This window comes from Rhinolophus sinicus, chromosome 13 (assembly GCF_057876585.1).
Source record: "Rhinolophus sinicus isolate RSI-liver-muscle chromosome 13, RSI-T2T, whole genome shotgun sequence".
In the NCBI taxonomy this organism is placed as follows: domain Eukaryota; kingdom Metazoa; phylum Chordata; class Mammalia; order Chiroptera; family Rhinolophidae; genus Rhinolophus; species Rhinolophus sinicus.
In genome coordinates, this window is record NC_142513.1 from 62,585,277 (window position 1) to 62,597,448 (window position 12,172).

General features: G+C 59.5%; 1 protein-coding gene across 3 annotated transcripts in view; it reads right to left on the bottom strand.

Moving 5' to 3' along the window:
* Positions 1-1,967: 1,967 nt before the first annotated feature.
* Positions 1,968-12,172, bottom strand: part of TBC1D2B (TBC1 domain family member 2B) — a 49,156-nt gene continuing 38,951 nt past the window's right edge. For 2 of the 3 annotated variants that reach the window (XM_074317273.2, XM_019751235.3), the window contains exons 10-13: positions 11,922-12,039; positions 9,436-9,621; positions 8,312-8,433; positions 1,983-4,960 (exon numbers count right to left, since the gene is read on the bottom strand). In XM_074317273.2, the coding sequence (XP_074173374.2) occupies positions 4,768-4,960; positions 8,312-8,433; positions 9,436-9,621; positions 11,922-12,039 (619 nt within the window). In that variant the 3' untranslated portion in view covers positions 1,983-4,767. Of the gene's footprint in view, positions 4,961-8,311; positions 8,434-9,435; positions 9,622-11,921; positions 12,040-12,172 lie in introns of all 3 variants that reach the window. The other variant, XM_074317274.2, reaches the window with a different exon arrangement.

Here is a 12,172-nt window from a genome sequence, read left to right on the forward strand (position 1 = left end):
CCAGCCCACCATGTCCCCTCTGAGGTCCTCGGACCCATGTTTCACAGGGAAAGCCCCCCCGCCCCACACACACCAGCAAGGCCCATCTTGTCAGCAGCAGGACCTGCCCTGGGGTGGTGGGGGAGCCCCATGGGCGCGTCCCTGGCGCTCTGCTCCCTCTGCACCCAAGGGGCAGGGGCATCACCTGGGCTGATACCCCTGGGGCTGTTGCCGCTGCCCCCCCCCCCCCCCAGGGTGGAGGGAGAACACTGGCCAGCTCACTTGTCCCTTCCCTTCATCTCCTCGGTGCCCGGGAAGGGGCCAGCCAGACACAGGTCTGCCTCAGGCGCGCCTCCACCTGCCAGCCCCAGGTGCTCGGCCCCTGCTGCACGGACCTGGGGCCCAGACCCTAGACCTGCCCCCTATGCCTCCTGCCAAACCCTCTTCCATGGGGCGAGACTGGTGCACACGCCAGGGAGCAGACAGGCCTTGTGCTGGGAAGTGGCCTCGGGGGAGGCTGCGGCCGGGGCTCGTCTGTCCTCCGGGGTCCGGGAAGCGGCCTGTGCAGGCCCCAGTCCTCACCTTTGGCCGGAGCCTTGGACTTGACCCTTTTATAACCTGCTCCTCAGTCCTACACCTGGAAGGTGTCACCCGCCTTCTCCCTGGCGGGCACTGACCGTCACGAGGTCCAGACCCCCACCATGCACACCGTCCGGGGACACCACTCGCACCCCATTCTACGGTGTGTGCCACTCAGACTGATGTGAGTGCTGGTCCTGGAGGGCACTGGCCCTGGGCCACGTGGCCACTCATGGCTGCATATGTGAGGGACACTGAAAATCACTCCTTGGGGCTTGAGACCAGGGCAGCACCACAGGCTGAAGCATCAGCGTGTCTGTCCCAGGACTGGCCCCACATGGAAGGCAGGGCAGTGGCATCCCCCGTGGTAACAGGGTGCTGCTGCGCCCACTGCTCTCTGACCACACGTCACCCCATTTCAGACGAGGAGCACAAGGCTCTGAGAGGGAGGTGACTGGCCCACAGGCCCCGAGCCCCACCCCCCGCCAAGCTCTGCGCCCCCAGACCAGGCAGGAAAAAGGCCCTGAGCAGGCCCCACGGTGGCCGGACAGAGGGCAGTCTGTCCGAGGCCACTCAGGAAAGCAAGTCACTGGGGAGCCTGCCTGAGTCCAAGCATCACCTCACCATCCGAGGGTGGAGGGGCGTCAGGCCTGCTTCCTGTCTGTGTGCAGACGCCCGGCCGGCCCAGGAGGCCCTGGGGACCATGCTGAGTAATGGCTTCCAGGGCTGTCCACTGTCACAGCCTCTCACAGGGACAGAGAGCCAGCCTCTGCTGGGCTCCCGACCCACACGCGAGCCCTGGGGGTCCAGCCCCAGCTCTGCCACTGCCATGGTGCTGGGTGGCCTTGGGAAGCCTCAGCCTGGCCGCGTCTCGTCCTGGAGGAGCCCATCCCCAGGCCCTGGCTGCTCGGCCGTTGGGGAACCTCCTGGAGCCCTCCTCCCCCACCCCATGGAAGGACATTCGGTCTTAATCACTCTCCTGTGTTTTTCCGATGGTGGCGGGTGGTGTCCCTAGTGGCAGCTGGGCCTGAGCTGTCATCCCAGGCAGGAGGCAAACAACCCGTGACTCAGGCAGGGCATGTCACAGCTGGTGGGAGGAGGGGTGCCTACCACCTTGGCTGGGGGCTGCTCTAGCTCCCACTGCAGGCTGAGGCCCAGGCCCCTACAGCGCCCCCCCCTTCCCGCCCCGTGCCTCCAACCCTCACCTGCAGCATGGCCGTGCCTTCGGGCCTCCCAGCACTGCCACTGTGGACAGGGGCACCCTGTCTCACCCGCCCCAGAGCAAACCCAGGGTAGGGACCCGGAAACACGCAGCTGGCAGGTCGGAGCAGCCCCCATAACCCTGCCCCCCTCCCTGCCCTTGGGGCTGAGCCCCTCACAAGTGACTATAACTGCGTTTTATGTCAGAACATTATACAAATTAGTGGTTTATTTCATCTTTTAATATGATAATCCCCAAATGTAACTTGAAGATAAGCATGGAAGCTGCTGTGACATAAAAGGCAAGCGTCACTTGGCAGTCGCCCACCCCAGCCCTCCAGGGCTGGCATCCAGCCTCCCACTGGCAAGAACGGACCCTGGCAGGCCCCGCCGCCCAGAACACGTGCAGGAAGATGACGCCGCACACGTGAGGGGGAGGGAATTGTGCAATAATACAAACATTTAGTTAAAAAAAGTGGAGTGGCTATTTGCCTAGGACACTTCCTATATAATGTACTTGAAACCAGAATCGTCCCCAGTGAGCACGGTCTCAGCTGCTGTTGAACAGCGGTCAGTCAGCATGACCACAGCGGCAGCGGATGCCCCCTGGGGTGAGAAGGGGCCACGCACACGTCAAGGTCCGAGGTGGTCAAGGCCAGGGGCCAACGGTGGCCCAAAGTGGACAGCAGCTGGGGCGGTCCAGGTTGATAGACACACACAGGGAGCTGTGCACACAGGGACTCGTCGTATAAAATAAAAGTAAGGGACCTAGAAAAAGCTTGATAAAAATAGCCTATAAAAATATAAACTGTAGTGAAGCATACAAAAGTATTAACAGACGCTCAACCCACAAAAAACAAAAACCCACCGATATGAAGCTGGCAGGTGCCACCTGTGTGACGCGGGGGCTCCCGGTGGGCATGGCAGGTGCCTGTGGGCAGGCTGGCCCGAGGCTGCCCAGCCTGTGTCGGGCACAAGAGGGAGTGTTGGCTGGAAAGAGTGGGACTGGACCCTACGGTTCTGGAGGGAACATGGGCCCGTTGTGTCCCCCGTCTGGAACCGGGCCAGCACCCGTCTCTGCCCTCTGCACACTGGGGGCTCTATCCCACAGATGGGACCCCCAAAACTGTTCCCAGTTCACTTCCTCCAGCAGCTCTGCTCCCACGCCCACTGCCCAGCCACTCGGAGCACCAGGGCCCAATTCAGGTGCTTTTAACGTGGGGAAAACAAGCCTGTTCCTAACGGCTGTGTTTTCGCCCCAGGAAGGCAGTTCCAGGGCTAAATCAACTTGGAAACCGAAGTCTGAGGGAAGCCGGTGTGCTTGTGGAGCCCCGACCCTGGTCCCACTGCACCGTCCAGGCTGACAGCCCCGTGGGAGGTGGGGGCGGCGTCTCCAGCAGCCCCAGTGTCCTGCAGGGGGCAGGGGGCTCCAAAGAGCAGTGAGGCCACACAATGCTCCTCGTAGGACCCACAAGGCAACTTCCTGAAAAAAGAAGCTGGGCCTCTAACAGCTGCTCCCGAGACATGAAAGATAATTCTGATACCTGAAAAGAGACAAAGGCTTTTGGCTAAATATAGAGACCGGCTCCCTGTACATGGTGGAAAATCAAACGAAGCAACTCCACCAAAGACAGGAGCTGAGCTCAGTCTGGTACGTTGAGATGGCCACCGGCCACGACGCTGCTGGGAGGCTGAGAGTCACAGACACAGAAACCGTACTCACAAATAAGCACGTCTTCAAATTACACTGCTTCAGCGTTCAGTCGGAGTATGTTTAATGTAGGTCAACTGTCATTTCCTATGTCTTCCGGGTAGTGTAAAAACTCCATTTAAAATGGCCTCTTTCCTGGTTGAGTAATACCGTGCCAGAAAACATCCTGTCACAGCTGCACATTAGGGAGGCGTCACAGAGAAGCCCAACAGCCTTCCGCGTGCAAAGCCTCCTTCCAGGGCTTCAGCCAGGTGATGCTCTGAGTCCCCAGAACTGCCGGGGCCTGATGTGCTGTAGGCTGCGGTGACCCCCAGGGAGGCCCGTGCTGGCCTGGGGAAGGGGAGAGGGCTTCCGGGCGCTCGTGCGGAGGGCATACCAGATGCCTGGCTGCTCCCGAGGGAGCCAGGCTCCGGGTGCCCAGTGTTCTCAGCAGCTGCACCCTGGCCCTGCAGAGCCCCCAGGAAAGCTTCCTTCGTCCCCCTGACCAAGGCCGTCCAGGGGTGGGCCTGCCTTGCAGGACAACGAGCCAGTTTTCCAGAATCCCTCCCCATCTGCGTGTGAGGATTCTGCGAGCCATCGCTCAGAGGAGCAGAGCTTCCCGCCAGGGCCCGAGAGCCACCCATCTGCCAACAGCGGCCGACGAGGAGGGAGTGTGGTGTCCGGAGAGCCAGGCCGTCCCGCAGCAGGCTATGAGCCACTGTTTGAAAGGCCGAAAGGGCAAAGCTATTCCAGAATCGGGGCACGGCTGGCAGCGTGAGGCCACCAGTGTGAGGGGGGGGGTTTCCATAAGCCATTTCTGAACAAGGGATGTACCTGCTTTTCTAAGGAAGTCCCTTTTTTCACACCAACCTTCTGCGACCGAGGCAGCCCCTCTGGGCGAGGAGGGTCTGAGGGCAGTGCGACCATTCAGAAGACGCCCACACTGCCTGAGTACACAGGAGACACTGTGGGAGGTGGCCGTGGGGGGTTTTCTCAGGGCCAAGACACCGCCACGGCTGACGGACACTGTAAACGGGCTCTTGGGCGCAGCCGATGGGTAAGCCTGGCCGTGTGCCCATCAATCGCAACGTGTGACGGGACACGTGTGGCCAAACGCACAGCAGGAAGACGCTATAAAAGGCGAGACCCCGCCCAAGTGGAACTGAGAAGGCAGTGTGGCTCTGGACAGCTGCCCAGCAGATTTCCGGAGACCACGGGGGTTACATTCTGGGTGTCACGACACCGACGGCCCTGCAGCTCACCCTTTGGCACGCTTTGGTTGTGAGGCAAGAAGAGCAGCGTCTTGGGGCAGGGGCCACTCAGGTGTCCTCTTCATCGCTGACCAGCTCGCCCTTGTCAGGACTGGCGTCCCGCTCACGCAGGAAGTCCTCGCGGATGGCCTCCAGCTCCGACAGCTCCAGCCGGACCTTCTCCAAGTGGCAGGCACGCCGGTTCCGGATCTGACGCAGGGGGAACGGGTTCAGGTCCCCGAAGGAGATACTGATCAGCTTCCTGCCAGGACACAGGTCACAGGTCAGAGGTCAGAGGGCGCAAGCGAGGCTCATGCAGGCCCGGGCCCCGGACGCGCCGGGCCTGACGCAGGGACGTCACCCGGAGGCCGGCCTCCTCATGCAGAGGCTGCAGGGCAGGCCCAGGACAGTGGCCGGGTCAGACGCCAGCCCCTCCCGGCCTCCAATTCCCCACTGTGCACAGAGGCAAGAGCTGGGCGTGGGGTCACTAGAGCTGTCACCCACGAGCACTAGGACAGCGCCTGGCGCTTGCTCAGTGGTCACACCTGAGTCCTGGGCACCAGCACGAGGCCTGGCACAGGGCACGTCAGGAAGACTGTCACAGGCCACACGGGAGGGGTCGAACAGATGCCCAAGCAAACCTGGTGATAACCGTCAGAACTGGCACCAAGTGACAAGTCCTGAGACACAGCCTATGAAGACTGTCACACTATCCCCAGGTCAGACACAGATTTACAGCACACATTTGAAAACCACGGTAACTTGCCCCTAGCCACGGCCAGTGGTTCCAGAGAAACAGACCCGAAAGGAGCCGAGGCCTGGCTGGATTTCCAGCACTGACCAGCCACGGCCGTCTCTGGGGTCACAACAGAAGCTGGTTCCCCCCACTCTGTAGGCCCGATACATGTACACCCCAGGAAAGGCTGTGATGGAACAGAAATGTCACCATGCCCTCGTCTGTCAGGAAACAAGTCACTTGCTCCTGCTTCTTCGTGCCGCTTGGGCCACTTGAATGTAAGATGCACGTCAGTCAGAACTCACAGGCCTTTAGCATCTCTCCCTTTCCTGCTCCGTAGATTCGCCGAACTCCCACCCAGAGGGTCCTCCTGTGAGGTGCTCTCATGCTGAGTTCCAGAGTATGTTCTAGACCATGTGAGACAGAGAGGCCTGGACACAGCTACCCTCAGTGCTTCCTGCTCAGCAAGGCTGACAGGGCTGGGGACCAGGAACCAGGCTCCACGACCAGCCTCTCTCCCCGCAGCTGTCAGTAACAGGCTCCCCACACCTACACCTCGGGGTGTGGCCTGTCTTTGCTACAGAAAACACTAAATTAAATTCACGTTTCTCACTGACGCCTTTGAAGGGTCACTTGTTGCCGGCTGAGGCACAACAGGACGTCACACACGCCTCTGTCCAGAGAAAAGAAAGTAACCCGTGGTCACCTGAGTCAGGAGGCGGGGTTTGGCGTATTAAGAGGCTCTGGAAGTCCTGCCACAGAGACGGGTTGGCCTTGGTTAACCCAAATCCCCTAGACACATGTGGCTCAGAATTCCCGCCCTCTGTTTTGCAGAACCGGTGTCCCACTGGGGCCCAGTCTAGAGGTGGGACCACGACACCCCAGTCTTAATGACCCTAGGTGGTCCTCTGCTGCTGGCCTGGCTCGGTGATGCACTTGACTCCTGGTCCAGTAACCTTGACTTCCGGAAGCCAACTGGTGGGGAAGCTGCCCCCTAGCTCCTCACAAGGTGGCGCTGTGGGAACACGCGGGATGGCTGTGGAGGGGCTGGCTGGGTGGGCAGGGGCTCCCTACACGCCCTGGCCTGGCAGAACCCACAATCTGCACCTGACTGTCAGGGGCCCGGGGGAGGGGGACTTTGGGACCAAAATGCTCTGCGTGCACATCAGCTGCTGCAGTGACGCTCATTTCACACCATCCCATAATCCTGACCTAATGTGAGTGACACTGGCGAACATCTGAGGTGCACCCAGGATGCAGAATCTACCTTTCATTGGCAAACGTTATTCTCAGATGGCCCGTTTCATTTGGCAAAACTTAGGTCACAGTTGTTTATATACCAATAAGCCCAAAAACATCTTAAAAATCCACTTCCCAAGTAAAAGATCCTAAAAACAGTCATGACTGCCAGGAAGCCAGGGATGGCCTCAGCCAGCGCGTCTCCCAACGTCACCTCCCGGGCCGGGGGCTGCGCTCAGGAGAGCCCTGGGCCGAGTGGGGTCCTAGCCCCCCTCCACCCCCAAGGCCCTGCGCCCCTCCTGGCTGAGTAGTGAGCTTAACAGGGACAAATGGCGTTTCTGAAGTGGCTGCACCCATTAGTGGATCGAGGAATCGAGTCAGTGAGTCATGACGAGCATTTTAGGTACATGACACAGCAGGTGGTAGAAAATGTCAGTGTGCACAGATCTGGGCCACACACCACAAACATTTCAACAAATTCCTGTGTGCCAGCTACACGTGCTTCTGTGTGTGTCCCAGACTGGGACATAAAATGTGGCTCTTATGATGGGTTGCAGTCGAAAAATTTTGAAAACCATTAATAAGCCCCAAATATTTCTCTGTGAAAGGACTTGTGTGGTTTCACATGGGTTCACACGTCTGAAGCAGGAACCTACCCCTCACACTCAGGCAACAGTGGGTGTAACCACGACCTCATGCTGCAGGGAGCTGCCACCCTCACCTGCCCAACCAGGTACAGGACCCTGCGGGATGGGGTGTCGGCTGCCAGGGCGGAGACGCCAACTGTGGTCCAGGGGACATATGGACGGGGTGGCCCAGAACAGGCAACCACTGTGTGGCTGGGAGGCAGGGGCGAGACGATCTCCGAACAGTCGGCTCTCGGGCCGGAAAGCCAGGGGCCTCCCCTCCCTGGGGTTTGTACATCCCTGCTGCTGAGAAGAGCAGCCTCTGGTGACACCTTGAGCCAGGCCACCACCTCCCACCTGGACCCATGGTCTCCCAGCAGCCCAGCCTGCGCCAACCTGATGCCTTCGCGTCTGCCCTCTCGAACACCAGTACTCAGGAAGAAGCACAAGGGGTGGGCAGAGCCTGCATGGTCAATGCCAGGCCAAACCACATCACAGGGCCCCACACTCTGCTCCTGCAGCTCTGTGCCAGCTCCTGAGCTCCCTCTGCCTGGCCCAGGCCACCTGGCATGTCCCATCACAGCACTGAGCACACGAAGCTGTCACGTCCCCCACGAGGCCTGCAAGGACGGGGCTGTTCCTCACTGGTCATGCTCCATGCCTGGCAGAGACCTGCTGTGTCACGGACACTCAGGAAATGCCCGCTACGCTACACACGTACACCTGCTGCTCTGGTTGTTGGCACTTGGGTTTGTTGGCTAAAGGATAAAACGCCTTTCTGCTTAGCTCCGCTCTGGTCTCTGGAGACACCTGGAGTGCACGCTCCTTTCCCAGTCCTCCTCCTGCTGTCACTGCAGCCCTGGGGAGGCTGAGCCTCACGTGGAAGGATGGGCTGCTCACAGGGTAGCCGAGGGCAGGACGCCCACTCTCCTGGGCATCTGGCAGCCCCCCAGGACTCAGCGAGTGTCCAGGACCCCACTTTCCTGGGGTCTGGCTGCCCCCCAGGACTCACCGGGCGTCCAGGATCGTGCGAGAGAAGTATCGGAGGTACTTGAATATAGACATCGAATCCTGCAATCTCAGGATCTCCTCTTCCTTGTATTTAAAAAGTGCCAGGGCAAAACGGAAAATGACCTGTGAAACGGACAGGGCTCTGTAAGGAGGGAAGCGCCAGGGGGTAGGCAGGCCTCCGGGGCCCTGGGGCCACGAGACCTGAGACGCGCTCCCACTGGCAAGAGCAGGGCCTTTTCTTGCAGAAAAGCGGACTCTGATGGTTTGCAGCAATGCTCCAGCCCAACCCAAACTGTCCCTACAGAGCGGAACGTCTGCAACCCTCCCACATTCAGCAAACACTTCTAGGCAAGAGGGCACCCAGAACCGGACGTCACTTATAAGTAAAATGAAAACCAGGGTCGAGTCTAAACTCTCAGAAAGTTGCACCTCCAGATAGTTTTGTCTGAACTAGTGACACCAGGGTCTGAGCCAATGGCTTTGGGACAGAGTGAGAGAAAACGAAGAATAATTTACTTCACTCTTGGTCTTTGGGGACAGAGGGACTGGACGCCTGGCGGTCCCGCAAGTGCCACCAGCTCCAGAGGGAACTGCCCACGTCGCAGGCTGTGGCGGGCCTGCGCCGACCTGCACTTTCTCTGAGTGGAAAGCAGTGTTTATAGCATTTAAATACGTCACCTTTCACTTAACGTTCCCACCGAGGGCCCGGCAGGAGGCACTGTGTGGGCCCCGGAGGAGAACTCTGTCACTGACAGACTGTATTCAAGTCCTATGTTGGGCAGTGGGGTGGTCTGTGGGGGGATGGCCCCCGAGTGTGTCCCTGATCCCCTGCGTGCTACTCTCTGGGCCTGTCTGGGCCTCCGCCTTCCCACCCATACAGTGGGGACACCACCACCACCATTAGGCGGGGCGAGGCTCCAGCAGGACACCATCAAAGCCCTGTGCCTGGCCCGGGACTTCTGCTCAGTGTTTTTGGTGAACGAGCATGTGTCCTGTGGCCCCAGGCCCCCTGCAGGGGCACAGCGTGCAAGGCCATTCCGGTCCCGGGGCACCCCTCGCGTCCCAGGTGAGCCGGCCACCCTGCCACCACTGCCGCTGCCCACAGCGCCCCGCGGGCACACCCACCTTTGGCCCCTCGTACAGGAAGGAGTCCCATATTTTGAAGAGGATGTCACTGACGACGCTGTCCACAAACAACACGAGAAACCAGTTGAAGGTGATGAGGGTGTAGTCCACGTTGTGCTGCTCCAGGTGCGCGTGCAGTCGCGGCAGCTTCTCACTCATGAGGTCTCGAAACACGCGTTGGTCCACCTGGGGGGAGCAGGCGGTAAGGCCCACTGTGCACAGTAGGACATGGCAGGTGCTCATCGAGTGCCCGAGGACGGTCACCCTTCCACAGGGCACTGGGAGGAGGGGTCTAGGGCCTGACCCCACTGCTGCACTCAACAGGCCAGGGAGAGCCAAGGGCCAGCGGAACAGTCGGCCTCGCAGGCCACGTGCGAACACAGGAGCGCGGCTTCAAAGGGCCAGCCACCCGATGTGGGCCAGAGAGGAAGTGACACATCACCATGTCCCCTCAATAAATATTACTGGGTTGTGTGTAGGGCTCCAAAGTCAGGCGGACGTGAGTTGGCATCTCAGCTCTTTCACTTACTAGCTGGTGGCCTTGGGCAAATCACGTCCTGTTTGGCACTGGGCAGGGTCAGCACGACTGACTAGTGACAGTGCCTCTTTTCCATCCCTCAACATTAGAATGACAGCTATGTCTGCACACGCGTCATGACCGGTGAGAGGGCCCCGGGGCTGCCTGCCTTTAAGGGATTGTAAACTGGCAAGGGAGAGGGCAGCTGACCACAGGGCCAAGTGACAGCCGCCTGCAGGGTCTGGGATGATGACACCTGGGAGGGAGGGACCTGCAATAGGGCCTCAAAGGGGGAGAGACCCCAGGCACGTGTGTCCCCTCGGTCAGGTGGCAGGTGCTCCCTGTCCCCTGAGCAGCCGCTGCATGGCAGGGGCGTGGCTATGCAGCCGCGGGCAGGGAGCGCTTGCCCGGGCCTCGCTCTGGGCCTGGGGGCCATGGAGCGACTGCAGCACCCCCACCCGGGTCCTCAGAGCTGAGCGAGGCCCTGGTCTACCATGAGCGCATGGAAGAGCTGCCGAGTTTGGGGGCTGCAGAGCGTGGCTGGGGGCTCGGCACTCACCCAGGCAGGGGCTGGGTGACAGATGTGCACAGCACGCGCTGGGCTGACCCCATTTTAGAAGCGGCCTAATGCACCGTCCATCATAGGACAGTGGTCAACTGCAATATACGCGCTCAGCTGACGGAGCACTACAGCCACCAAACACAACAGTGAAAACACACGGGCAGCGTGGGAACCGGCCGGCATATAGCACGCTCTCAGTTTGGACGCCTGAATGTAGCAGGCAAGAAAAGGAAACAGGAAATACGTCAAATGCTAACTGTGGTTCTCTAGCTGGGGGGGTAACAGGTGACATTAAGTAATTTCTCTTTACTGATCACCTATTACTTTTATAGGCGAGGGAAGTCTCCTCAGCGTTTACATTTGTGTTTATGTGACAACAGTGTGAGGCAGATTTTGTCTTAAATCCACATACTTAAAATAGGCCTTCCCCTGCTGCCTGTAACTGTTAATAATTTTATGGAATTCTGACAATATTCTCAGCATTACTTAAACTCTTTTAACATATCACTGAATTCAACCTCAACCACTCTTATGAGGGGTATATGACGTGCATCTTACAGATAGGGAAACTGAGGCACAGAGATGGTCAGGCAGGTGCCCAAGCTCCACGGTTGCAGGAGGGAGGGCCTGGCTTCCGCCGACCGTGTGAGCCTCAGCCCAGGTCCTCATCAGTGGCAGATATGAACAGAAAGTAAAACTCAGAGGCCACTAGATATTTACAAGAGGGACTTTACCCAGGGAGGGTCACCCTGGTGACAACAGCTGAGAAGGGGAGGCAGCTGAGAGGCAAGGGCGGGAAGCCACCCCCAGGCCGGAGCAGAGAGATCCCCGCTGGGATGGGGGACCCACCAGACAGGAGCTGGCACCGTGGAGGAGATGCAGCCACTGACAGGCAGTGCCCAGGAGAGACAGAGGGGAGAAATGGCTTCAGCTCCCTCCTGCCCTCCTGGTCTCCCACCAGGGTTTCCGCTGGTTGGCTCAGGAGCTGGGGGGCGAGGCGGGGCTGTGAGCAGACCAGGCAGGGCACAAGCTTGGGGAGACAAGGCGGACAGACATAGGCAGAGCTACAGTCAACACAGACAAGCTCCCAGGAGGGACATGACCTAAGGCTGCCAGCCGGGAAGCGGGGACGGGCCCCTACGGTACCAGCAGGCTGTGCCCGGGGAGGGTGCTGAGCCCTGAGCATGGGCAGCAGCTGCGCAGCGCTCTACTTCTCACGGGGTTCTAACAGCCAGTCTGCCAGAAGGAGCGCTGCGTGCGCCGGTCACACCACGTGCTCATGGACACGCGTCTCCGAGGCCGCCAGGACTGAAACCACGCATGGGAAGCCGAGGTGAGGCTCAGTTCAGGGCACATTCCAGCTCTAACTCTATAGTTGTGACGGAAGCACAATGTTTTTAGAAGTACCTGGGATCCTAAAAGAGTCTTTGTGTAATAGTCTCGAGGCATGAAGACTTCCACGATGGTAACTAGACACCAGAAGGCGTCTTCTTGTTCCAGGTACAGGAGAGCCACCGCCACCAACCTACAAGCGAACAGAGAACAAGGTGAGCTGTCTTCATGACGAGGCGCCTGCCGCCTGCAGCTTTCTCTCCGGGCCACGGCTCTGTCTAGTTCGTGCGTGTTCCTAAACTTTGAGAAGCAAAGCTACACTTCCG